At 58.6% G+C, this 24,803-nt stretch overlaps 4 protein-coding genes across 12 annotated transcripts; 3 read left to right on the top strand and 1 right to left on the bottom strand.

The window, feature by feature from the left end:
* Window positions 1-143: 143 nt before the first annotated feature.
* Window positions 144-9,930, bottom strand: SHC1 (SHC adaptor protein 1). 4 transcript variants are annotated; one of them, XM_058702091.1, is made up of 13 exons: window positions 9,783-9,930; window positions 6,367-6,534; window positions 5,752-5,822; window positions 5,183-5,246; window positions 4,947-5,066; window positions 4,661-4,714; window positions 4,434-4,485; window positions 4,132-4,258; window positions 3,195-3,393; window positions 3,038-3,107; window positions 2,802-2,951; window positions 2,421-2,659; window positions 144-1,752 (listed from the first exon to the last, which is right to left on the bottom strand). In XM_058702091.1, the coding sequence occupies exons 2-13, from the start codon at window positions 6,529-6,531 to the stop codon at window positions 1,624-1,626; spliced, it is 1,440 nt and encodes a 479-aa protein (XP_058558074.1). In that variant the 5' UTR covers window positions 6,532-6,534; window positions 9,783-9,930; the 3' UTR covers window positions 144-1,623. The 4 variants fall into 4 exon arrangements, with proteins under 4 accessions (XP_058558074.1, XP_058558071.1, XP_058558072.1 ...); XM_058702088.1 differs by lacking the exon at window positions 9,783-9,930 and having other exon boundaries at window positions 6,367-8,235; XM_058702089.1 differs by lacking the exon at window positions 9,783-9,930 and having other exon boundaries at window positions 2,802-2,936; window positions 6,367-8,235.
* Window positions 8,266-13,646, top strand: CKS1B (CDC28 protein kinase regulatory subunit 1B). 2 transcript variants are annotated; one of them, XM_058702096.1, is made up of 3 exons: window positions 8,266-8,524; window positions 12,149-12,276; window positions 13,128-13,646. In XM_058702096.1, the coding sequence occupies exons 1-3, from the start codon at window positions 8,412-8,414 to the stop codon at window positions 13,178-13,180; spliced, it is 294 nt and encodes a 97-aa protein (XP_058558079.1). In that variant the 5' UTR covers window positions 8,266-8,411; the 3' UTR covers window positions 13,181-13,646. The 2 variants fall into 2 exon arrangements, with proteins under 2 accessions (XP_058558079.1, XP_058558080.1); XM_058702097.1 differs by lacking the exon at window positions 8,266-8,524 and adding an exon at window positions 10,194-10,336.
* A 4,995-nt stretch (window positions 13,647-18,641) lies between these two features.
* FLAD1 (flavin adenine dinucleotide synthetase 1) lies at window positions 18,642-23,895 on the top strand. 5 transcript variants are annotated; one of them, XM_058702069.1, is made up of 8 exons: window positions 18,643-19,190; window positions 20,618-21,362; window positions 21,477-21,592; window positions 21,993-22,140; window positions 22,333-22,513; window positions 22,593-22,782; window positions 23,514-23,587; window positions 23,693-23,895. In XM_058702069.1, exons 1-8 carry the CDS (start codon window positions 19,110-19,112, stop codon window positions 23,826-23,828), a joined length of 1,671 nt encoding a protein of 556 aa, XP_058558052.1. In that variant the 5' UTR covers window positions 18,643-19,109; the 3' UTR covers window positions 23,829-23,895. The 5 variants fall into 5 exon arrangements, 4 of the variants coding, with proteins under 4 accessions (XP_058558052.1, XP_058558055.1, XP_058558054.1 ...); XR_009254496.1 differs by lacking the exon at window positions 21,477-21,592 and having other exon boundaries at window positions 18,642-19,190; window positions 22,415-22,513; window positions 22,593-22,825; window positions 22,869-23,587; window positions 23,693-23,807; XM_058702070.1 differs by lacking the exon at window positions 21,477-21,592 and having other exon boundaries at window positions 18,648-19,190; window positions 22,415-22,513.
* Window positions 23,896-24,011: 116 nt separating this feature from the next.
* Window positions 24,012-24,796, top strand: LENEP (lens epithelial protein). The gene is made up of 2 exons (XM_058702073.1): window positions 24,012-24,625; window positions 24,767-24,796. Exon 1 carries the CDS (start codon window positions 24,395-24,397, stop codon window positions 24,578-24,580), a length of 186 nt encoding a protein of 61 aa, XP_058558056.1. The 5' UTR covers window positions 24,012-24,394; the 3' UTR covers window positions 24,581-24,625; window positions 24,767-24,796.
* The last annotated feature ends 7 nt before the right edge of the window (window positions 24,797-24,803 follow it).

Genomic DNA, 24,803 nt, shown 5'->3' with positions numbered 1-24,803 from the left:
GAGCCGGAGCCTGGGGGGAGGGGGGTGGCTGGAGATGCCGCTGCGGGAGGGGCCGCCCCGCCTCCCCTCCCCCTCCCCCTCCCCCTCCCCCACCCTCGCCCGGCCGCGGCCAACCACAAGCAGCAGGGACCTTGAGGCCGAGGTAGAAGAAACAGGGACTTTTAATAAAGAGGATTTCCCTTTGGTATAAGTGACACCCGCGAAGACACCCAAACAAAAAGGCGAGGACGAAGACCGTGGAGACACTCCCCCACTCCCAGTCCGCAGGCAGGGCCCCCAGCAGCAGGGCTGGCTCCCGGGGTGGGGGGCGGGGGGCGTCAGCCTGACACCGAAGCTCAGAAGCTCAGGTCGTGCACTAGGCCGCCTGACCTCCGGGAGGCCCAGGCTTTCCTAATCCCGGCTCGCGATCCACTTCCAAGGCCGCAGCCTCTGGCGGAAAAGATCGTGCCCAGGCCAGGAGGAGGGAAATGCTAGTCCTTACAAAAGGGCTTCGAAAAGGCAAAGAGGTGATGTGTACATGTAATTGACTATTATCATTCTGTGCTCCAGATAAGCCAGAGAAAACAAATAAGGAAGTAAATCCACAGCCATAAAATATACGCGTATAAAATCAAAATAAGTGTAGTTCCAAATCTACAGATGGTATTTGGGGATTGTCTACTGCTTTAGTCTCATTGCCCTCCGTTCCTGCCTCCACAAACCCGCAGTTACCAGTTCAGGAGGCCTGAATCCTGTCACACACACACACACACACACCCCCCCCACCCCGGCCCCAGCAAGAGGCAGGGAAGAGGCTGCAGGACCCAGGGCGACGCTTTGGCTGTAGAGTAGAACACGCATGCAAATTGGGAGGTGGGGGAGGGACTTACAAAATGTATACACAGACCCCTTGGGTGAGGGGCCCCCCCTGGCCAGGAGGCACTGAGCAAGGGAGGGGTCCATCTCCCCACTGGCCAGGGAGAGGGGGTGCTCTGAGGCAATCTCTAAGGGTTGCATTTTCCCCGGGGACAGGGGCCAGCTGCCATTCCTGCCTCTGCTCTCCCAACCCAAACTGGGGTGGAGGTGGAGTGGGTGCTGAGCAAGGAGAGGACAGGGTCCCCGAAGCCAAGGTGTCAGCACTCCCATCCTCGACCTCAGGGGCTCAAGAACTCTTTGTATAAAATCTCTTCAGACCTAGGATGGTCAAAGGCACAAAGTTTAACCACTGGGAGGGAGAGTTGTTGAGAGGGATCTGAGCCCGAGGGTAGACCAAAGGTGTGATTCGTTCCCCCTTCCCTAGAAAGGTGATTGCCCCATTAGGCTTTTCCCATTTCAAGGAGGCACGCTGCCCAGGCCTCAAGCACCCACCTTCTTGGGGAAGGGGGTATCAGATTGGCACAGGAGAGGCCCAGGGAAGGGGCTACTCTGTACATTAATACTTTGGTAAGGTTCGGGGAGAAACGGGATTCTACCCCAGGCTTCCGACAAACCCTCTCATTCAGCCGATGCTGAACCGTGTCCACACTACTCCCAGCTCCAACACAAGGCCCAGCCCACAAAACACTCCCAAGTGAAGTCCTGAGAATCAAGGAACAGGGTGGAAGGGGTGAGAGGGCCCCTTCCGGGAGAAAGCACTTTGCTGGCTCACAGCTTCCGCTCCACAGGCTGCTGGAGACATAGTTCACTGCCCGCAGAGATGATGGGCAAGTGATTGTCCACGTGGTAGCTGATGAGGTGGCTGACGCTCTCAAAGCGGTGATCCTTTGTCCGAACCTGGTGAGTGTAAAGGGAGAAAGTCAATGCAGGTGAAGAGTCAAAGTAAGACCTCAGCCCCCAAGGCTGAGGAAGCCGGAATATTCAAGAGGGTTGAAGAAGGAGAAAAGGATGGCGGGATGGGAGGATTGTCAGTCCTGATCACTGAAGCTTCTCGAGAAGGAGAATCCAGAGCTGGCCCCGGGAACAGACAGCTCAGTGAGCTGGGAAAAGGCAGAGGGGACGTCTGCCCAGGAACCGTGACGCTGAGGGCTATCTACTCCTCTTCTGACCCGGGAGGCGACACGCAGTGCAGAAAAGACAGGGAAACGAGACGGAGACTGCTCTAGAAAAGAGCCCAAAGTTATGAGGGGCAGTGGGGCAGTGCAGAGACACAACAGGACACTGGTCTTAGCCCTGAGTCTGGAGGACCGGGGGCGGCTCCTCTCCAGGACGGTTTCCTCATTTGTTAAAAGAGGGGCTCAGGCAAGAAGAACACCTTCCTGCCCAGATGGGCTAGGGGGCTGGGGCTTTGCGGGCTGAAAGGAACAGAGCTCAGGCCCGGGGGTGTGAGGGAAGGAACCTGGACTGCTGGAGAGGGGTGCCTGCGCACAAACGCCAAGCAGGGACAGTAGGAAGCAGTGAGGGAAGAAGGGGGCCGCAGCCTCCCGCCTACCCCCACCACTCACCACGCCCTCCGGGTCCACCAGGAGCAGGTGCTTGGGCTGCCCACTCTGCAGGCCGGTGAGCACGTACTGGCCCGGCGTGGTCGTGCTTTCCCGCACCAGGAAGTCCCCGTTGAGCTGCAGCAGGGCCTCGGCCTCCCGCCGGCTCAGCTTCCCGTGGAACCAGGGCTCCCCTCGCAGCTGCTCGGCCATGGCCACTGACTGGGGAGGTGGAGGCACGCGAAGGGCATCCTCGAAGGGCTCTGGGGGTACAAAGAGAAGGCTAAGAAAGGCAGGGGGCACGACACACGCCAGGACCCAGACCTCCGGGGAGGAAGGCGCAGGGCAGAAGAAGAGGAGCCAAGTGGGAAGACAGCCATGCAGAGAGGAGAGGGGAGCACTCACTCATGTCAAAGAGGTCTCGGGGCGCGCTGCCATTGATGGCAGGATTGGGGGGCCCGGCCCCACCCCCTGCTTGCCGGGCCTTGTCTAGGTTCTGGACGTTGACGTAGGAAGGATCGTCGAAGAGCTCCCTACCTGCTGAGGAGAGAGAGGCTTCACAGTGACCCCAGTCCAGCCTCCTGCGCCCCGACTCCGCCCCCCCCCCCCCCCCCCCCGCACTGCCCCAGCTCCCTTCACACCTGGGCAGGGCGGTGGAGGTGGCATCTGTTTGCGAATTTCTGGGTCTCCCCCAACAGGCTGCCCCACAGGCTGCGGGGACAAAAACAAGACGTTACCAGAAGCCCAAACCTGCTACTGCCAACCCGGGCCCAGCCCACCTCCTTCCGAGCCACTTACCAGCGTTGCTCCCAGGTGGCTGGGGGTCTGGACCCCGGGTGGAGTGGGTCGAGCAGCCCCGGAGGGAGCTCCTTCCCGAAGCCTCATGTCCACCACTCCCCCGAGAGGCGGCTCCTTCCCCGGGAAGTCATTATAGTACTGGTGGTCAGGTGGCTCTTCCTCCTCCTCGTCCCAAGCCGAGCCATCAAAACCAGCCATCCTGAGAGGGGCAGGAGAGAGGGAGGGCACAGACGGTGGCCACGGGCTGGGCGCTGCCTGCGGGGTGGGCCCAAGGCCAGCTGGTTTCTACACACAGCCAGCCGCACCACCCTCCCGGGGGCCCTGCAAGTAGCTATTACTTCCTTCTCCAAACTTAGAGACGAGAGAGGCCGGTCAGAGCCGGAGAATCTGCCCGAGGCTTCACAATCACACGGTGGTGGAGCAGAGCCACAGAATCGGATTGGACCCTAAGGTTCACACCCTTGGTTGTTATGCTGTCCCCCGAGAGGGAGGGGAGGCACAGGGTAGCAGGAAAGGATACGATCCAGACGAGTTTAATCTCCTCCAAATACTCAATAGCTACCAGCCTAAGGCAGGAAAGAAAGGTAGAGTTCGTGGGAATAAAACATCCTCCTGCACCCCAAATTCCTGATGGCTTCCCCGGGCAGGAAAATGAAAAACCAAGGATGGCCAAAAGGGCAAGAAAAGAGAAGCGCACTGGCACCAAGGTGGCTGGGGATAGAAAGGTCCACGCAGGCAGGGACGGTGGGGGCGTGGAGTCTGGCACGTGAGAGGAGGAACCGGCCTGCAGCAGGCAGGACACATTCTCCCGATGGCCGCGGGCACACAGGTTCCGTGCCCCGACCCCCTCTGAGCTCGTGTGTGGGCAGTGGAGCAGACTCGCTCTCTCAGTTCCGGCCTGGGGCCCGGGAGCCGCCCCACCCCCAGACCCGCTCACCTGTCGTGAGGGGTGACCAGCTTGGGCGGGTTCCTGAGGTATTGTTTGAAGCGCAGCTCGAAGGCCTGGCCGATGGTGCTGATGACGTCCTGAGCAAGCCCTTCGGGACACTCCAGGATGTGGCAGGCTGCGGGCACAGCACCGGCTGTCGGTGAGCTCGGAGGCAGACTGCTGGGGGGGGGGGGGGTGGCGGGGGCGCAGACAGGGCCCTCGCCTTCCAGGGCCCCCGCTTAGCTCCCCAGGTCCTGCTCACCTGCCTCACGGACAGCCGGCCCCACCCAGCGCTCCCCACCGCGCCTCACCTCTCTGATTGACCGGGTCTTTGGCAACATAGGCGACGTACTCAGCTGTGTCCTGGGGTCGGGCAGGGTCAGAAGAAGCCACTTAGCTCGACTGTATAGCCCCGCATCACCCCCACCCCCGACAACCCGGTGCTTTTCAGACTCCACACCACCGCTTCCAGCCAGTGTCTCCCCAGCGCCTGGCCCCTACTCTGCCCCCACCACCTGTGCCCCGTTCGGCCACTCACCGGGTCCCCACCGGACGCAAATGAGATAGACTGCATGTGGTGGTTGGCGATGATCTGAGGGTCAGGGCAGGGGACAGAGGAGGGGAATGAAACTCGTCAGGCAGCCTCAGGGCCCACCTGGGCGACTGCAGCCGCGAGCCCTGGCGGCCGGTCCCGCCCTTCTGGCCTCCCAGCCCAGGCCCTTCTAAGCTCCTCCTTCCTGACTGTCCTGGCTCCTGGCACTGTGACCAGGTCCTGCTCGGCCCTTCCAGCAGTGTTTCTGGCCCCCTCGCCCAACCCCACCAACCTGTTTGCAATCTGCGGCCATGAGGTTGAGGCTGCTGGTGGACACGGTGAGAGTGATCGGCATTCCTGCAAACTTCAGGTTACTCCTCCCCAGAATGGAGCTGAGTGGGCGGCCACAGGGCTAGGGGAGGGCCCAAGGGTCTCAGAAGCTGCGGTTCCCCACCCCAGGAAACCCCCCCCCCCCACCGCCACCCCATGTTTCCCAGCAGCACCTCCAGCCCCACCGGCCCCGGGTACCTTTCTCCTCCTTGTTGCCCCCTTCGCACCGGGCACAGCCTCACACACCAGACTGATGGCCTCCCTGGGGAGAGAGAGGTCCTCAGACCCAGAGCCTGCCTCCCACTCAGCTTGGGCTGCCATGGGGCAGGGGGAGGGGAAGACCAGGCCAGACTCCAGGGACACTCCAGGCTCTTTGTCGTGGTGGATTGAATTAAGGGCCTTTAATATTTGATGACACGGAGAGGCCACTTCCTGGCTGATTGGGTTAGGGCCTCAGCGGGCCCGGCCCCACCCCCTTCCAGCTAGCAAATGATCCCTCCCCTTCCCAAAGGCAGCAGTCACCGACCATCCAACCATCCGCCCAGCTTCCACTCAGGCTCCAGCTGCCAACTGGGGCTTTGCCACGGCCCCCGCAGCTCCCGGGCCGGAGGAGGAAGGATCCAGATGAGAGCTGCCTCTTTTCATTCAGACTCGGTCTCGCTCCCCTAACTTTCTCTCCATCCCCTTTACCAAAAGATAAGCTACCGCCTGCAAGCCACCGAGTGACCCGCGTCCCTCCTCCCCCAGTCTGCTCCCACCCCACTAACCTGGTGACCTGGGTGCGGGTGTTGAAGTCCAGGGCGCGCATCGACTGCAGGACCTCCACACAGCCCATGTACTGAGGGGAGGGGACCGAGGGTGACGGGTCAGCCGCCTCCCCTCACCCCTTCACAGAAAGCCCCGCGTCTTTCCCCTCTGAGCCGCCAAGGGAAGAGTGAAGACAAGGCATCTCGCCCGCTGCCCGAGGCTACACCCCACAACGTGCAAGACAACAGGAAACGAGGGGAAGAGGCAGGCTGGGAGAACCTCATGCATCTGGGAAGAGACTCCAGAGGACAGCGACAGGCACGGGGCGGGGTTGGGGGGGGGGAGTGACATCTCCAGGGGGAGGAGACCGGAGGACACAATCCAGGGTCACTCATTCCAACACTTACTAGGGGCCTCCGCCACGCTGGGCGGCATGCTGAGCAGGAGGGGGGGAAGGGGGTGGGGGTGGGGGGAGTCACAAGAAGGAAGGGGCCCAGGGAGGGGTCCAGAATGGGAGAAGGGGCAAGAAAGGTTTGAGAAACAGGGCCCTGAAAGCAAGGCGGTGCTGGGAGATGGGTGGGCAGAGGGACTGGAGGCTCTGGAGGGAGCGGGGAGGCTGGGGCGTGCTCACTCACCCGAACCAAGTAGGAAACCCCGGGTCCCATGACTTTGTCGTTGGGATGCAGCCAGCCCCGCGTGGGCTTATTGACAAAGCTCCCGTGGCGGGTCCACTCCTCGCCCCCCAGCTGGCCCCCTTCCACCCGAGTCCTGCGCCCGCCGCCTCCACTCAGCTTGTTCATGTCCTGGAGGAGGGGCAGGGGGCCTGAGTCTGGCGCGGCCGCCCCTACGATCCCCTCCCCATCCTCAGCCACCCTCCCTGGCTCCCCCTTTGGCCCCGGGCGCCCCCCAGCTGGGTTGGCCAGCTTCAGGTTGCTCATCCGGGGGAAGAAGGAGCACAGGGTGGTGGGACTCTCGTCCCCAGGCAGAGGGGGCAGGATAGGCCCCAGGGACGAGGCCGAGGGGGAAGGCGGCTCCTCCGGCGGGGTGGACCCCGAAGCCCCCTCCTCCAGCGATGACAGAGACTCATTCCGAAGCGGATTGTACTTGGGCTTGGGGGGCAGGAGATCCATGACTGGAGTGAGAGGGAGGCTGCTGCCCAGCCTGGCCCCCCTGCCGGTCAGGGCAAGGGGGCCAGGCAGGGGGCATCCCCAGGCCCTTAGCCTGACCGGACCTCTCTGGCCCAGGGATCTCAAGGATCCTGGGAAGGGAGAGGGTAAGTGGCACCAGTGCCCACCCCCGCTCAGACCCAGAGAGTTTCAGGCCCCATCCCCGCCCAGCGTGGAGCCTCTTCTCCGGCGGAGAAGAGAACAGGCTGGACCCAGAGCTGCCTGGCTCCTCCCCAGGGGCGGGGAGCTAAGCCGAGAGCCCAATCCCGAGGACAGTGCTGACTCACAGGCTCTAAGGGGCTGAACCCCCACCAATGCCACAGCCCCGGACTCGGCAGGGACAGAGCTATGCGTGTCCCCACCCTGCCCCCAGACAACCACCAGTAATCGGGGAGGGGAGCAAAGTGGGGGTGGGAGGGAAGCATGTAGGAATGAGAAGGAAAGGAGGGAAATAAGGGTAGGTCTGGATCAATCCCAACAGGACATGGGCAGGCCAAAGGGAGCAGGAAGCCACGGGAGAGTAGGGGGGAATGAGAGAGGAAACAGAGGCAGCTGGGGGTGGAAAAGGGAGGGGATCCCTGAGCTCAGCACGTCCCTTCCTGTCCCGGTTGAACACTCAAAGTCCCCCCTCCCGCAGCCCAGGCCAGGCTACCCCCACCGCCAAGGCACAGTGGGGTGGTGGCCCTAGGGAGCCTGGGCCATTAGCACCCTCGGCTACGACAGCTGTGGACAGGAGGTAAAGAAATGGGGAAAGGATGGCAGTGGCCCCAGTGGACGCAGAGGGGCAGGAGGAAGGGCAAAGCCTGTGTTGTAAGGGGAACAAAGTCCAACCTGGGTGGTGCCTCGGGGAACCACCTGGTAGGAGGTGGAACAGAGGACAAGCTGACGGAGCCGTGTTCTCGCCGTGGCACCCACCATGCCGAGGCGTAGCGGCCAGCACTCTTGTCTCCCCCCCACCTTCCACGGGCCTAGTTAGCAAAGCAAGCTGTCAAGGGTGGGTGGGTGGCAAGACACTGACACGAAGGTCAGCTCCCTGAACGCACTCTCTTGCAGTGACCAGGGAAGGTGCGGGTGTCCGCCAGGGGCAGAACGTGACTGGAGGACGTGGGAGAGTGAAACAGCTCTCCCTCCAACAGAAGCGGGGGTTACGGGCCACAAAGGGGCAGAGGGGGGCAGATGGCAAATCTGTGCCTAGGGGCGCCAGGGATGGGCTGAGGCTGGACGCAGGGAACAGCCCCAAACCCATCCCTCCCACCCACAGCTTCCTGCCACAGCTCTGCTTGAGGGGGCCACGGAGGAAGATGGGGGGGGGGGGGGGGGTCAGCAAACAAGTAGCAAAAGATACGCAGAACCCCCACGTTCACCTCGGAATCATCTACTCTCAAATTTACTTAAGATAAGGGTGCAAATGATATGATTATAATGATTAATAATGCCACCACTTCACTCTTTCACCTGCCCTAGTCCTCAATCGAGGACAGCTTGGTCACTCCCGAGCACAATTCTATCACTCCATGTCCGAGAGAATGAGGAAAGGCTTCGCCACAGCCTCACACCCCCCACACCTGCCAAGACGTCCTCCAGCCGCGGGAGCCCGCGGAATCCAGAGGCCGGGAACGAGCGACAGGTGTGGGCGTTCGGAAGAAAAGAAGGAGGAAGTAGGGCTTTTTAAATTTGCATAGGGAAAAAGGAGCCCGCCTCCCGGGAGTCCGGGTGGCCGGGTGTGGGGGTGAAGCCGCTGGTGGCTTCCCAGCCCAGCAGGGAGGAGGAGGAGGAGGCAAGTAGCAGGAAATGGCGAAAGCCTCAGGAATGTTTCCAGAAGGGAAGGCCGGGCGAGCGGGCCCAGGAGGAATGCCCAGGCAGGAACTCTGCTTAGGGGGAGGGGAAGGGCCAAAGGAGCGGTGGGGGTTGAGGAGTCCCTGCAAAAGGGCCACTGTCCCCTCCACCCCTCCAAGCCGCTGTCCCCTGGCAGCGGACAGCGCTCGCTCCTGTCGCACCCACAGGTCGCACACCGACAAACCCATGGCCCTACCAGCTCCCGAGGTGCAGGTGTGAGACCTACAGCTGTCCCTGGGGCGGAGTCGGTCCTGGGAGGGGAAGCTCCGGTAGCGGGGCTGGGAACCCCGGAGCAAGCCTCGCTCCCCAAGTCCAGCCCCCTTCACGCGGGCCCACCCTGGGAAGGGGGCAGGGGGAGGCCAAGGGCTGCCTCTAACCTCTCACCGCTCAGAACCGGCGGGGACACTTTGACGTCCCACCTGCTGGGGCACGAGCGCTCAGGAAAACGGAGCCCGAGGCCCAAAAGAGAAAAGGGAACTATGTGAGCCAGGGTCTTCGGAGCTGAAGACCGCGCTTCCGAGGCGGGGACCGGGGTCGCCCCCCGAGCAGCCCCTCAGGGGGCGTGGCCCCTAGGTCGCGGGCACCCGAGACTTCTAGCAGGCGGGGTGTCCGCTCAGCCCGACGTGGTTGGGGAGAGGCGGGGCCTCGGGGAGGCGTGGCTTCACGCGTCCCTAGCGTTCTTTGAGGGGCGGCGCTCTGCTCTTTCGAGAGATAGGCTCTTTGATGGACAGGAGTTAGCGGAGACCCGTCGCGAGGAGGCGGGGTCTCGGGGAATTGGAAGGACTACCGTCGGGTCTCTTGCACTAGGGCTTGGAAGCATGTCCGGGGGTGGGGCTTCCAGGAAAGCTGGGCGGCAGGGTGGGGTCGTGGACAATAAGCAGAAAACAAGTCGGGGTTCGGGGAGCCCCCTGAAGTTGGGGGGTGGGACTTCCGGGGAGGGGGTCTCAGGGGGCGGGACTTCTCCACGAAGACCGGAAGTAGGGTCCCGGGAGAGGGGTTCCGGGGTGGAGGAGCGGGTCACCTAAGGAGAAGGGAAAGGCCCAACTCACCAGGGCCTCATGGAGTCGCCGCACCGCACCGCGGCCCGATTTGGTTCCGGATCACGCTACTGTCTCCTTAGGTTGTCGTTCCAACTTTCTCCCCGGCCCGGCCTCCCTGAAGAAACTTTATTGCACTTACTTCCGGCCTCACTAACCCCTGACCCTCTACCTCGGTCCCTCCTTTACCCAGCCCACTTTCCCGAATCAGCCAATGGCAGCGCGAGAATGCGCACGGGGGCAGGGATAGCCAATTACAGGCGCTTTTTTTACCGACGCTCGTTCTTGAGGAACGTGAGAGGTGCACTCCAATAAGGACTCGAGGAGAAGCGAATCTAAGCCAATCCGAGGCTTGAAGGTAGAGCTGACCCGCCTTAAGCCAAAGGGACCAATGGGAAGCGCGGGCGGCGTGTTTGAAAGCGAGGCCAAAGTGGGTGGGAGCGCGTGCTGCTGGGAGTTGTTCGGTGGTTGGCGGCGCGGGGCTGACGATCCTCAGGCCGAGCGGTCATGTCGCACAAACAGATTTACTATTCGGACAAATACGACGACGAGGAGTTCGAGTACCGGTTAGTGCCGGCGCGGGGCCCACCGCGAGGTCGTGAACTTCGACAAGTGAGGGCAAGAAGAGTTAGGAACCGGGGCTGAAGCGACGGGACCGGCGCATGCGCGGGAGACCCGAGCCGCGGGCTGGGGACGGTCGCTGAGAGCGTACGGCGCACGCGCCAGGGCCTGGCGGCACCGGGGAAAGTAGAAAGTGGCGGACTCGGAGTGGGCGTGGCTAGGGGCTCTAGGCTGAAGGCCCCGCTCCCTCGGCAGAGCGAGTTGTGCTTGCCTTCTGGAGACTGCTGGTGTCGCGGCGACACCTCGGGGCCTCCGGGGCCTACTGAGAGGAGGTGGCCACGGATTCCTGCAAAGGGGGCGTGGGCTTGTTTCAGGAAGGGGGCTTCCAGGACCTGCGAGGGGGTGAAGCTGGCCGAGGGCTTTGAGGAAGGACTTGGCAGGGGCCTGCCGGATGCCCTTCGAACATTCGAAACAGTTACGGAGCGCCTCCAGGTGTTGTGTTAAGTGCGGGCATGAGCCCTGGCCTCTGCTCCCCACAGCCCGAGACGTTTGTGGAAACGCTGCAGGCGTCAGAGAGAGGGCGCGAAGGGACGTGATGGACATAGGTGCAGGTTATGTGGGAGCAACAGAGCTCGGCACGGATGGTGAAGAAGGGGGTCCTTACAGAGCCTCGGAGTTTGGAGTTAATCCAACTCCGTGATTCCAGGTTGAAAGATTCGGGAAGACCAAGCATTCTGCAAATGAGGGCATGATCCTTGAAACAACTCCCTAGTTCGTGTCTTGTCCCCAAAATTGAAGAACGTGCGACGCAAACTTGCTTTGGTTGTGTTTCTCTTCCGCCTAGTGCGGGGCTGGGCCCTGTGGCCGGCTGGGTGCGTGCTGACAGGTGCAGATTCAGGACCGCGGTGACGCCAGCTGCTTGGGGAAGACCCGCAGCTCCGCTGGGGCCCGTTAACTTTTTCCTCCCCATACGAGCTAAGCGCTTACGGCATCTCTGTGGGACTAGGGAGAAGTCAGGGGTTTCATCTCTCCGGAAGTTGTAGATCTTGGCAGTGGTATCTTGGTTTAAGAGACAGCTTGTCGTGAGGGGGCCTGTTTGGTGCAGTGTGCCAGGGACTTGTTAGAATGTAAGCTATTTTCAGATACTTAGACTGGAATCCTGTCTCTGGGAAGCATCTCTGTTTCTAGCGCGGGGAGCGTTTAGTGTATTTTCACCGAGCATGATGAAGTGTATCAGGATTCGTGGCGGAGTAATACTTTTTTGCCATGAAAGGAGACTTATCCTTGGTTAGGAAGACGAGGCGTTTCCCCAGGGAAGTCCCATGGCACATCCCTTCAGAGTCAGGAAAATGAAATCGAGCGTAGATTTAAAGGGTTTACGTTGACCGTTCATCCTTTGTGAGGGCTCTTCCACACAGCGCTCTGTAAGAGGCCTTTCTTCACCGATCCACCTCTAAACTACCCCTGTTATTACCACTCTGCTGTGGGGCTGCCATTCTGTTGATTCCGAGTAGTCAAGCAGGGGACTGGGCTCCAGGAGGCCAGAGGTAGTGCATCAACAGCGCCTGGAAGTCAGGTGCTCATTCACTCGCCTTGCTCATTAATTTGTGCTTTGTGATATACTTGCAGGGGGATTTGCAGAACTTGGCCTTTAATTCTAGCTGCCTTTACCCCACAATAAATTTATGTAAACTCCCTACTATCAGAAACCAATTTTTCCTTTCTTTCCTCTCTTGGCTTTGTATGTAAGCACTTGTCTAACGGACTGTCACCAGTACTGATGTGAGTCCCCCCACCTGTCCATGTTTCTGTTACAGGCACGTCATGTTGCCCAAGGACATAGCCAAGCTGGTCCCTAAAACCCATTTGATGTCTGAATCTGAGTGGCGGAATCTCGGCGTTCAGCAGAGTCAGGGATGGGTCCATTATATGATCCACGAACCAGGTTGGTGCAGTGGCTGAGAGCAATCATACGGGTTCCTTCACTGAGGGCAAGAAAGAGCGATAAGATCGCATAACCCAAAGAAATCAGGGGAAGGTAACGGTGGTTTATAGGTTCCTCACCAGCCGTCTAGAAAAACTGAAGTGACCAGAAATACGAGTAAAGTATCAGATGGGAAGTTCAGAGACAAGGTGTCACTGAAAAAAACCTCTTTTAATCTCTAACTTCGTCCGAGCGTAGTCTTTTTTTTTTTTTTAAGGCCACATATACCCCGGAGGAGGCTGTAGCTCCTTCATTCTCCATCAGAAAGTGAGTTCTTGGACGTTATCCAAATAAGCCAAGGAAAGTGTATTTCTTTTTTATTTTTTTATTTTTTTTATTTTTGGGACAGAGAGAGACAGAGCATGAACGGGGGAGGGGCAGAGAGAGAGGGAGACACAGAATCGGAAACAGGCTCCAGGCTCCGAGCCATCAGCCCAGAGCCCGACGCGGGGCTCGAACTCACGGACCGGACCGCGAGATCGTGACCTGGCTGAAGTCGGACGCTTAACCGACTGCGCCACCCAGGCGCCCCGGAAAGTGTATTTCTTGATAAGACACCAGACACCAAGCTGCCAGGCAAAACTAATAAAGGGCTCCCCCGGGGCTGCACAAACACGGCAAAAGAACTGATATTAACAATTCTGTACTCGGCAGACAGGCCCAGCTTTTGGGTCTGGTTCTAAGGCCACGTGCTGACGTCGTAATTTAGTCGTGAAGATCTGATCGCTGTATCTGGGAGGTGCGGGTGGGAGACCGTAGGCTGTGCGCAGACGAGTGTGAGCTCGCCTCTTAGGTTTCACTCGCTCTTTCAGAACCTCACATCTTGTTGTTCCGGCGACCGCTGCCCAAGAAGCCAAAGAAATGAAGCCGGCAGCCACCTTTCGGCCTCAGGCTTCGCACAGCTGTCCTCACGTGCTAACGACATCTTCGGATGACATTATTCCACTGCCTTCTTGCTTCCCACTTTGATATTGAAAGGATGTTCAGACTGTTTGACTGTGCTGGTGACCGCTTCGCCTGAGCCAACAGCAGCACGGCCCAGCCGGCTGAGCGCCGTTCGGGCCGCAGCCTCGGCCGAGTGTGACCCCAGAAGCCCTGCCGAGCTCTGTATCCTGCAGAACACACTTGGTAGAGGGAGGAAGCGGCTCCTCTAAGCATAAGGCCGTGGCCGTTGCAGGGATTGCGTAAACTTGCCGTTTTGTTTCTTCCTGCCAGGTGTTGTATGTTGTGTGGTGGTTCATGTTTCATTGTACTGGAAACTGTCCGTTTTATTCAAGAAACCTGTTCCGTGTTAAAAAACCTTGATTAAAGAGGAAGTTTTTACGATCTGATTCTTTGCTTGTCAAGGTCTCCCCTCTTGGGGTCGCTGCGAGCAGCACCCTGTTTGTGGTGGTGCCCCCTTCGCTTAGATAATGAAGCCCGGCTCTTTGCTAGTAATGAGGGTCGTTTCAACATTCGTGTAACTGGTTTTTAACCTACTTCAAGCACACTTTCTGTCAAACATCTGAAACGATATGCTGCTCTCTGTTACCCGAGCTAACGGCTGTCTGGAGACATCACCTCAGGAAAGCAAACGAACTGTTTCCTACAGCCCGGGATGGCGCCTTCACTGTAGTCCTGGTATCTGAAGGGCACGAGAGGGTGAAGGGAGGAGGCGGTCAGCCAGAGGCTGCTCTGTGCCCCCTTCCTGCCTGGCCCAAGGCTCAGGCACACCTGCGGGGAGTGGAGGGCAGCTCCTGCTGTTTTTCCTGGCAAGTTCTGATGCCTGAGCCGACCCTGAGAGATGTTGACTTAATTGGTCTGGGGTGTGGCCTGGATGTGGGAATTTCAAGCATTTTTCTGCAGGTAGCTGGAGTACTAACCTTTGGTGAAACAGGTATAAGCTGTAGTTGTTTGAGAAAACATTTCTCCAAGGGGCCCCTGGCTGGCTCAGTCGGTGGAGCATGCAACCCTTGATCTCAGGGTCGTGAGTGTGAGTCCCATGTTGGGTGAAGAGATTACTTCAAAATAAAACCTTAAAAAAAAAAAAAAAAAAGAAAGCATTCTTCCAAATAATAGCTTACCCCCTACTTTTAAAAATCACAGCAGTGGGGCGCCTGGGTGGCTCAGTCGGTTGAGCGTCCGACTTCAGCTCAGGTCACGATCTCGCGGTCCGTGAGTTCGAGCCCCGCGTCGGGCTCTGGGCTGATGGCTCAGAGCCTGGAGCCTGCTTCCGACTCTGCGTCTCCCTCTCTCTCTGCCCCTCCCCCGTTCATGCTCTGTCTCTGTCTCAAAAATAAATAAACGTAAAAAAAAAAAAATTAAAAAAAAATCACAGCAGTACTAAATAAAGGAAATTATCCCCCTGCCCCCCCTCCCCCCCATCATCCACCCATTCACTACTATGGCAGGAGTTCAGTTGTGGTCCCTGAACCAGAGCATGACTTCACCTCAAGCCTTGTTAGAAATGCAAATTATTGGACTCCACCCTAGACCTGCTGAATCAGAAACTCTGACGGTTAGGCCTAGCAAGGTTTTAACAGGCTCTCCAGGTGATTCTGGCGCCCACTCAAGCTTGAGAACCCACAGATAGAGGATTGGATCAGAGCTGTTGGGGGGGTTGGTGGGGAGACACTATCACCATTGCTAGTCAAGATGATGGATCATGTGACTTATTGTTAGGCAAGTGGGACTTTTGTTTTGCCTTTAAATTCGCTTTATAGGAGCATCTGGCTGGGCCAGTTGGTACAGCACAGAGCTCTTGATCTTGGGGTCGTGAGTTTGAACCCCACGCTGAGTGCGGAGATTGCTTTAAAATCTTTAAAAAAAAATTTTTTTTTTTTTTTTGAGCTGAGGTTCTTTTAATTGAAAAACACACAGGGCTTATCGCTTGAGAAAGAAGAGTCTAGAAGTCTGGCTCTACCTTTGTTTTTTGTTTTGGGGTTGCTGGATGGCATCCCTTCCTTTTTCTTAGCCTGTTGTCCATCTGTAAAATGGACATCTATCTGGGGCTTTTGGAGAGTAAAATGAGGGTGGGTGTGGTTCGGCTGTCCTCCCAGTGATGCATGAATTTTATGTGTTTACTACAGAAAACATAGTCCAGGTACCAGCAGCGTCAGCATGACAGGAGAGCTTGTTAAATGCAGATCTCAAGCTCCCACCCAAACCTCCTGAATGGGGGAGACTTAATCAGCATATTAAAGTCCCAGACGGGGAGCCTGGCTAGTGCAGTCCATACAGCATGCAACTCTCTCCTGGTCGTCAGTTCAAGTCCCATGTTGGGCATAGAGATTATTTAAAAAAATTAAAACAAATTTTTAAAAGGAGGGTCCCGGGGCGCCTGGGTGGCGCAGTCGGTTGGGCGTCCGACTTCAGCCAGGTCATGATCTCGCGGTCCGTGAGTTCGAGCCCCACGTCAGGCTCTGGGCTGATGGCTCGGAGCCTGGAGCCTGTTTCCGATTCTGTGTCTCCCTCTCTCTCTGCCCCTCCCCCGTTCAGCTCTGTCTCTCTCTGTCCCAAAAATAAAAATAAAAAACGTTGAAAAAAAAAAATTTAAAAAAATAAAAGGAGGGTCCCAGATGATCAAACATTAAAATTTAAGAAGCACTTTTAGATCAAAGGCAACTGAAATGAGAGTAAGCTAGGATGATGTAAGAATCGAAAGTGGACACGTGGCATCTCCTAGTCACTGCCCTCACTGGTACCTAGAAGACCCAAATTGGCAAAGGTGATGTTCAAAGTAAGCACTATCTGGACGGGGCGGTGGGTGGGGGGTGGGGGGGGGGTGGATAAGGCTTTTTCTTGTCGAGAGACTTAAGTACATAGCTTTACCGTTTATAATAGAAATAAATGAAAGCTGGGATGCCTAGATTGCTCAGTGGTTAAGCCTCCGACTTCAGCTCAGGTCATGATCTTACGGTTCCTGAGTTTAAGCCCTGCGTCGGGCTCTGTGCTAACAGCTCAGAGCCTGGAGCCTGCTTCGGGTTCTGTGTCTCCCTCTCTTTCTGCCCCTCCACTGTGTGAGCTCTCGCTCTGTCTCAAAAATACACATTTTTTGGCACAAAAACAGACACTCAGATCAATGGAACAGAATAGAGAACCTAGAAATAGACCCACAAACATATGGCCAAATAATCTTTGACAAAGCAGGAAAGAATATCCAATGGAATAAAGACAGTCTCTTCAGCAAGTCGTACTGGGAAAACTGGACAGCAACATGCAGAAGAATGAACCCAGACCACTTTCTTACACCATACACAAAAACAAACTCAAAATGAATGAAAGACCTCAATGTAAAACAGGAAGCCATCAAAAGCCTCAAGGAGAAAGCAGGCAAAAACCTCTTTGATCTTGGCCATCGCAACTTCTTACTCAACGTGTCTCCAAAGGCAAAGGAAACAAAAGCAAACATGAACTATTGGGACCTCATCAAGGTAAAAAGCTTCTGCACAGTGAAGGAAACAATCAGCAAAACTAAAAGGCAACCGACAGAATCGGAGAAGATATCTGCAAACGACATATCAGATAAAGGGTTAGTATCCAAAATCTAGAAAGAACTTGTCAAACTCAACACCCAAAAAATAAATAATCCAGTGAAGAAATGCGCAAAAGATATGAATAGATACTTTTCCAAAGAAGACACCCAGATGGCCAACCGACACATGAAAAGATGCTCAACATCACTCATCATCAGGGAAACACAAATCAAAACCACAATGAGATGCTACCTCACACCTGTCAGAATGGCTCACATGAACGACTTGGGCAACAACAGATGTTGCTGAGGGTGCGGACTGCTGGTGGGAATGCAAACTGGTGCAGTCGTTCTGGAAAACAGTATGGAGGTTCCTGAAAAAATTAAAAGGAGAACTACCCTACGACCCAGCAATTGCACTACCACTGGATACAGGTGGGCTGTTTCGAAGGGACACGTGCACCCCCACGTTTACAGCAGCACTGTCGACAACAGCCAAAGGATGGAAAGAGCCCAAATGTCCCTCGATGGATGAGTGGATAAAGAAGATGTGGTCTATATATACAGTGGAGTATTACTCGGCAATCAAAAAGAATGAAATCTTGCCATTTGCAGCTACGTGGATGGAACTGGAGGGTATGATGCTAAGTGAAATTAGTCAGAGAAAGACAAAAATTATATGACTTCACCCATATGAGGACTTTAAGAGACAAAACAGATAAACAAAAGGGAAGGGAAGCAAAAATAATATAAAAACAGGGAGGGGGACAAAACATAAAAGACTCTTTTTTTTTAATTTTTTTTTAACGTTTTTATTTATTTTTGAGACAGAGCATGAACAGGGGAGGGGCAGAGAGAGAGAGGGAGACACAGAATCGGAAGCAGGCTCCAGGCTCTGAGCCGTCAGCCCAGAGCCTGACGTGGGGCTCGAACTCACGGACCGCGAGATCGTGACCTGAGCTGAAGTCGGCCGCTTAACCAACTGAGCCACCCAGGCGCCCCAAAAAACTCTTAAATACGGAGAACAAACAGGGTTACTGGAGGGGTGGTGGGAGGGGGGATGGGCTAAATGGGCAAGGGGCACTAAGGAATCTACTCCTGAAATCACTGTTGTGCTATATGCTAACTTGGATGTAAATTACACAATAAATGAATTAATAAAAAAAAATAATTGCTGACAGGGAAGGACTTAAAAAAAGAAATAAACATTTAAAAAGAAAAAAATAAATGAAAGTTCCACGCACTAAAAAGTCCTCTCCAAGCTCTCCCTACTTCACGGCCAATGCTGATACTTGGTGTCCCTCCAAGGGCCAAGCGCTACAAGATAAATCCCCTTTGCCTAGAATTCGAGTCGGGGTTAAAGACCGCTAGCACTGCACACAAGAACCCGAAAACGGGACCGAGGTTAGAATCACACCTCCGTTTCCCGCCAGCACCAGGAGCAGCAGCCGAGGTCCCCCCCCCCCCCCCCCCCCGCCGCACCGTCGGCCCCGCCCCCGCAGTTCCGGGTGAGGGTGACCACGTGCTTGTCGCCCATAACAACCCCGCGCTGCTCCCGCTCCCGGGCTGGGGCTGGCGAGCGACGGCCGCCTGCACCCGTGGGCCCTTGGAGGCAGTCTGAGCGACAGCCGAGGTGGCCAACTGACGTGGCAGGCGCGATCCAAGGCGGGACGCTGCGTGCGGAAGCCGCCCGGGGCCGTGCGGGAGCGGAGGGCGCCGGCCGGGAAGGCAGGTGGGGACCCGGGGCAGCTGGGCGGGCGGGGGCGGGGTGGCGGGGACGGGGACAGCAGGCCAGAAAGGGTGCGGGCCCCGGCGGTCCCGGCGCCTGAGCTCGGCCCGCGGCGGAGGGAGGGGCCGCGTTTAAAGGGGGGCAGGCGGGGGTCGAGACGCTTAAAGGGACCGGTCCCCAAAGAGGAGAGATATTTAAAGGTGCAGGCTGCCGGGCTGTCGCCGGCCAGGGGGGGCCGAGCTCGGCGCGCGGGAGACCTATGTAAAGTGGTAGGTGCTCGGGAGACCAGGACGCTTTAAGGAGACCAGAGCCAAGCTTGTGAAGAGGCTGGGATGGGGTGAGAACACGACCGTCCGTCGAAGGCAGGGATAAAGGAGTCGCTTGTCAAGGGCCCGGCGAGGTCTCCCTCTAAGGAAAAAAGAACGTGCACTCCTGCTCTCCCCCAATGTCCTTTCTGGCTCCTCCAGGTTCCCTTGACCCCGGACCCCCCTGTTCCCAGGCTATGGCCCCCAGTGCCCTGTAGACCTGGCGCGACTCCCGTGCTTTCGACCCCCATTTGGGGCCCTGGGTGGCTACTGGAGGGCCTTGCAGAGGGGCAGAGAAGGCAGGACCATGGCATCTAGGGCCTCTGAACCTCCCTCAGGGCGCAGCGTGACGGCGGGCATCATCATTGTTGGAGATGAGATCCTCAAGGTGCGTCTGGGACAGAAGGGGGGTGTGTGGCATGCTTCTGTCCTTAAGATCCTGCTGCACGATCTGTTGAGGGAAGGCAGGCCAGGGCGGGAGCCCCCTTGCTGTCGTGGAGTCCTGGAGTGAGCCCAGCATGTTAGAGGGAAAGTGACCCTTGTGCTTTCCATCACTGTGTCGAAAACTTGTAGCAAGGTGGCTTCAGTTTGTCCAGCAACTTGATAGGAGTAGGAGGGGCTTCACAGAAATGACGGGGAGTCCGACTTGTGAAGGGGGTACAGGTGCATGTGTTATTGAAGAGTTACAGCCAGCCTGTTTGGAAAATGACCCAAGGCACTTGGCAGAGTGAGTAAGCGAAATAGAAGGAAACTACTGGACGGAAGAAATCCGTCGGATTCTTCTGAGCAATCGAGGGAAATCTTGTTAAAGGTCGTGGTAGGCATCGGGTTTGAGGTAGTGATCTTGACCCCTCCTTTTTGAGTGCTTACTAGGGCCCGCGACTGTGCTTCTAGATCACATGTGCAGTTTTACTAACCCTTAGAACAATCCCCTGAGGTTCAATACTTTTATTATAAATGTCAATTAATAGATTATGAGACCGAGAAGCTAGCTTGTCCAAGGTTCCATAGCCAGGAGGTGGTAGAGGGGGGGATTCCAACCTGAGTCCCTCTTACTCCAAGTAACCCTTGTCCGCTAAGCCCTCTGGAGAGAAGTCGAAGGAGAAGGGGCTGCAAAGGAAGATCGTGTGCACACCGCAGGCAGCCTCAAATGTTCTGCAAAGGAATGTGAACTTTATTCTGTATGTGTTTGGAAACAACACAGGGCTTTTGAGCCCAAGAGTGATGCAATCCCAGTAACACATTCGAAAGGTTAGTCAGAAGGCACTGGGCAGAGCGCTGGGGCTGGCGGCCGGGAGCCTGGCCAGGGGGCCTCGACAATGTCCAGATGACAGGTGCCAAGGACCTGCCCGGCGGCAGTAGGGACCAAGAGAAGAGAGCAGATGGGGAGACATTTCAGTACACTTGACGGTAGGAGGGCCTCACTGGCGGTGGACAGTGTCTGGGGAGGCCACTGGCCAAAGTGACAACGGCCAGGAATACGGCAGAGATGCCCGATAGGTAGGCAGAGCCAAGGAGCTGAAACCGTCAGGGTTGGGGAGGAAGTGGACGGGTCGTCCACATAGAATTGGCCACCGAATCCTCAGGCATAGATGAGGTCAAGGTCAAAGCACGGAGAAGGAGGCCCAAGGTGGCTCATGCGACCCCTGGCTGTTCACCTGGATTTTCTCACCCTCGTACCCAGTCCAGGCTTTAGAGCCTCACCAGGCAGCGTCCCCCAAAAGAGCACGATGCCCCACACAGCTGTCACCCCTTCCCCTTTGCCCTCGAGTCCTGCAGCACTGACACTCTCATCGTCCCCATCTCATCTCCCAGGGACACACTCAGGACACCAACACCTACTTTCTATGCCGGACACTGCGCTCCCTGGGGGTCCAGGTGTGCCGGGTCTCTGTCGTACCCGACGAGGTGGCCACCATCGCGGCAGAGGTCACTTCTTTCTCCAGCCGCTTCACCCACGTCCTCACGGCAGGGGGCATCGGCCCCACTCACGATGATGTGACCTTTGAGGCGGTAGCACAGGCCTTCGGGGATGAGCTCAAGCCGCACCCCGAGCTAGAAGCGGCCATCCGAGCCCTCGGAGGGAAGGGCTGCGAGAAGCTGTCCGTAGTGCCCTCCTCTGCCCGCCTGCATTACGGCACAGACCCTCACACGGGCCGGCCCTTCAAGTTCCCGCTGGTCTCCGTCCGAAATGTCTACCTCTTCCCAGGCATTCCCGAGCTGCTGCGGAGGGTGCTGGAGGGGCTGAAGGGGCTGTTCCGAAACACAGCGGTGCAGTTCCACCTGCGGGAGCTGTACGTGGCCGCCGACGAGGCCTCCATCGCCCCCGTGCTGGCTGAGGCGCAGGCCCACTTTGGGCGCAGGCTCGGCCTGGGCTCCTACCCCGACTGGGGCAGCAACTACTATCGGGTGAAGCTGTCGCTGGACTCGGAGGAAGAAGGGCCGCTGGAGGAGTGCCTGGCCTACCTGACTGCCCGTCTGCCCCCGGGATCACTGGTCCCCTACGTGCCCGACGCCGTGGGGCAGGCCAGGGAGGCTGTCTACCAGCTCGCAGAATCAGGTAGGGGCCTGGGGGGTGGGGGCTGCACGTGCCCACCCCGCCCCTGCCCAGGTCTCGGGAATGTAGGGTCTGAGAGAGGGGGGATAGCTCCGGTGCCGTCGGTCATTCTTCCAGTAAATGTCAACCTGGTGCCCGCTCCTGCCAGCACTGTGCTGGGTACTGCGGACCGAGCTCAACAGGACAGTGTGTTACACGCCACGGCCTTCTGGGCCGGCAGTGTAACAAGAAAGGTAGGCGTCAGGCACGAGACGTCGGTCTCAGCGGCCTCCACGGTGGGGAGGTCAGCCTTGACCTGGGCGTATGTACGTTAAATACAGTCTGCTGGGCGAGTGTCGGACATGTGGGCCGATGAGGAGGACTGGGCCCCACCGGGAGGTGGGCGAGAGCAAACAGGATGGGGTTTAGGGGAACGAAGGAGAGCAGGGCCCCCCGAGGGAAGACACTGAGGTGAAGGGTTCTGAATGGCAGGCCGGGACAGACTCTAAGAGCATGTAGGACTCCAGCCTTTACTCTGGGAACACTGGGAAGCCTGGAGAGGCTTCAGGCCAGGGCAGTGTGGCGCCCCCCCCCCCCCCCCCCATTGCCCTCTGACGGCCACGTGTACGTATCTTCTTGTCTGTCTCCTTGCAGGGTCTTCTCTGGGGGGGAAGGTGGCAGGCGCCCTGCAGACCATTGAGACCGCCCTGGCTCAGTACGACCTCAGCCACCTTTGCGTGGGCTTCAATGGAGGCAAGGACTGCACGGCCCTCCTGCACCTCTTCCACGCGGCCGTGCAGAGGTGAGCCCACGCCCCGGGGCGAAGGCAGCAAGAGGGAGAGGGCGGCCAGGTGTGGTTTGGGAGGGAGGGAGCCGTGGTGACCTCTCCGCGCTCTTCCCCCGCCACGTTGACTGAGCATCTGACATCTGGGTGGCCCTGGGTGGCTCTGGGTGGACGTGTAGGCCACCGGCCCTGAGCACAGGGAGGTCACAGTCCATCCAGGAGCAGAGAGAACAGTGTGCGAGCTCTCTGGGGAGCATTGCTCGGCCAAGCCTGTGCGTCCTCCCCTCCCCAGGACACGCCCCGATACTCAGGAGCCCCTCCAGATCCTGTACATCCGCAACATCTCCCCCTTCCCCGAGCTGGAGCAGTTCCTACAGGACACCATCAAGAGGTACGGAGGGCCTGGAAGTGTGGGCTCCGGGTGCGGCTCAGCAGTGCCCGCTTCTGACCCCCGCCCCTCCCCTCCTCAGGTATAATCTGCAGGTGCTGGAGGCCGAGGGCCACATGAAGCAGGCCCTGTGTGAGCTGCGGGCCCGGCACCCCCGGCTGGAGGCCGTCCTGATGGGCACCCGCCGCACCGACCCCTACTCCTGCAGCCTCCACCCCTTCAGCCCCACGGACCCTGGCTGGCCTGCCTTCGTGCGCGTCAACCCGCTGCTGGTAACGGGGAGGGGGCCGCAGCGCCTCCCGTCTCCCGACCCCTGTCGCTCATCGCACCCTGGCCCCCCACGTGGGAGAGGTGGGAGCCCGGGGCCCGCGTGAGGGACCCCCATCACCCGAGGGAGGCTGTGCTGCTCGGCCATTCAGCTTTCTGACCATTCTGTATGGAGCACCGATTCAATGGCTTGTGCTTTCTACCTTTAGGCCTGCGCTGCCCAGGATGGCACCCACTAGCCTTGTATCGATACTCAAATTACAACCTACTGAAATGAAAGAGAGACCCCAAAGCGCTGAGTGGTGCGCTCAAAGTGTGACGAATTCTGTGGTGTGTGTGTTATATCTTAATTCGAAAAATGAAATACCATTCAGAATTCGCTTCTTCAGAGGCACTAACCCCATTTCCAGCCGCGGCCACGTTAGACGGCCCAGCTGGAGACGCAGCGGGCTGCGTGGACTCCTGGACACAGCCACGTCTGTCCTGGAGCACGCCGGTCCCTGGGGGGTGGCTTGGGGGTGGAGGGAGGCGGGCAAAGGTTTCCGTTTTGCGTTTTGCGTTGTGTGGCCACACCCAGCAGGCCGTGCCGGAGAATCCCAGAGAATCCCGGAGAATCCCACAGGAGGCCTCCCTCAGAGCCCGGGAAGCAGAAGAGCTCTAGGCGGGCCCCTGCCCAGGCGGCAGGCCGCGGTGTGGGAGGGGGGACTTTGTGACCCCACCCCACTCTGACCCCCAGGACTGGACCTACAGAGACATCTGGGACTTCCTGCGGCAGCTGTTTGTCCCGTACTGTGTCCTATATGACCGAGGGTAAGGGTGCTGGGAGAGGACGGGTGTCGTGGGCGTGGGGACGAGGTGGGGGCGCTGCGGTGGGGAGAGCCTGCCCCGAACTCGCCTGCCTCCTCCCTGCTCCAGCTACACGTCGCTGGGGGGCCGCGAGAACACCGTGAGGAACCCGGCCCTGAAGTGCCTGAGCCCGGGGGGCCAGCCCACCTACCGGCCAGCCTACCTCCTGGAGAACGAAGACGAGGAGAGGAACTCGCGCACGTGACCCCGAGCAGCCAGAGGGAGGCCGCCCCGGGGTGTCCCCTGTCAATAAACCGCCTCTTGCGTGCCTGGTGCTCTGCCTGTGTTCCTGCTCCAGGGGACGGGACGGGAGAAGCAGACGTGGGCTGGGCTCTGCCAGCTCCCAGCCGGCAGTGCTCCCTCTGAGGAACAGGGGCGGTGGGGGGGCAACAGGGGGACGTGCTGGGGGGACGTACACAGAACACTCGGCAGGAGCCCACCGGAGGGCAGGGTCAGGAGCCACGCCAGCCCCTGGGGGAGAGGCACCCCGGGCAGGACGCCGAGGTTTGGAGAGCCAGGCTGGGAGAAGGGAAGCTGGGCTGGCCTGGCTGCGGAGGACAGAAGACGGGGTGGCCGGCCCACCCCCCCTGCCCTCACCCAGCCCCCACCCCTGCCCATGGAGGCTGACTCAGCCCATTCGTGGGCCCAGAACCATCCCTGTGCTAGACCCCGGGGCCTTTGTCCCCATAGTCATGAGGTCTGAGGGGGTGGGGACGCCGCTGATAAAAGGCCCCGCGAGACAGCTCTGTGCGCCTCAGAGCTGCGGCCCATATGCAGCCCCGGACACAGCCCCTCGCCCAGGCCCTGCCTTTCTCCTTCAGAAGGGCCCTGTGGGGCACTGGGTTCCAGGTGCCGGTCATGAAGACGGGCACAGGATGGGAGGGCCTGCAGCAGACCCTGAAGGAAGTTGCCTACATCCTCCTCTGCTGCTGGTGCATCAAGGAACTGCTGGATTGATGCCCCCGGGACCGCCCCCGCCCCGCCCGCCCCTGCACCGCTCAGGTGGGCCTGGATCCACCCCTTCCCCTCCCACCCCCCCGCACCCTGCACCGCTCAGGTGGGTGGCCAGGGTCGCCGACCCAGGCCCAGGGCCACAGCTTCTGTGACAGAGCCCGCCTCCCAGCTTCCTGTTCTCTCCTCCAGCGCCGGGCCCAGCCCCCATCGAGCACCACCACCCCCA

This window comes from Neofelis nebulosa, chromosome 15, assembly GCF_028018385.1.
Source record: "Neofelis nebulosa isolate mNeoNeb1 chromosome 15, mNeoNeb1.pri, whole genome shotgun sequence".
Classification (NCBI taxonomy): domain Eukaryota; kingdom Metazoa; phylum Chordata; class Mammalia; order Carnivora; family Felidae; genus Neofelis; species Neofelis nebulosa.
This window is presented reverse-complemented; position numbering and strand designations above follow the sequence as displayed.

What these genes read in the sequence shown, in the direction of transcription:
- SHC1 (XM_058702088.1), bottom strand. Translation starts at nt 6,861, where the DNA reads ATGGATCTCCTGCCCCCCAAGCCCAAGTACAATCCGCTTCGGAATGAG. An exon ending in ACCTCCACCGCCCTGCCCAG is followed by an intron (nt 2,952 to 3,037) that starts GTGTGAAGGGAG and finishes GTCACTGTGAAG; the next exon opens with CCTCTCTCTCCTCAGCAGGT. An exon ending in CCGAGACCTCTTTGACATGA is followed by an intron (nt 2,660 to 2,801) that starts GTGAGTGCTCCC and finishes TTGTACCCCCAG; the next exon opens with AGCCCTTCGAGGATGCCCTT.
- CKS1B (XM_058702096.1), top strand. Translation starts at nt 8,412, where the DNA reads ATGTCCGAGAGAATGAGGAAAGGCTTCGCCACAGCCTCACACCCCCCA. An exon ending in AGGCCGGGAACGAGCGACAG is followed by an intron (nt 8,525 to 12,148) that starts GTGTGGGCGTTC and finishes TTTCTGTTACAG; the next exon opens with GCACGTCATGTTGCCCAAGG. An exon ending in TTATATGATCCACGAACCAG is followed by an intron (nt 12,277 to 13,127) that starts GTTGGTGCAGTG and finishes TCGCTCTTTCAG; the next exon opens with AACCTCACATCTTGTTGTTC.
- FLAD1 (XM_058702069.1), top strand. Translation starts at nt 19,110, where the DNA reads ATGGCATCTAGGGCCTCTGAACCTCCCTCAGGGCGCAGCGTGACGGCG. An exon ending in CCGGCAGTGTAACAAGAAAG is followed by an intron (nt 21,593 to 21,992) that starts GTAGGCGTCAGG and finishes GTCTCCTTGCAG; the next exon opens with GGTCTTCTCTGGGGGGGAAG. An exon ending in TTCCACGCGGCCGTGCAGAG is followed by an intron (nt 22,141 to 22,332) that starts GTGAGCCCACGC and finishes GGGAGGTCACAG; the next exon opens with TCCATCCAGGAGCAGAGAGA.
- LENEP (XM_058702073.1), top strand. Translation starts at nt 24,395, where the DNA reads ATGCAGCCCCGGACACAGCCCCTCGCCCAGGCCCTGCCTTTCTCCTTC.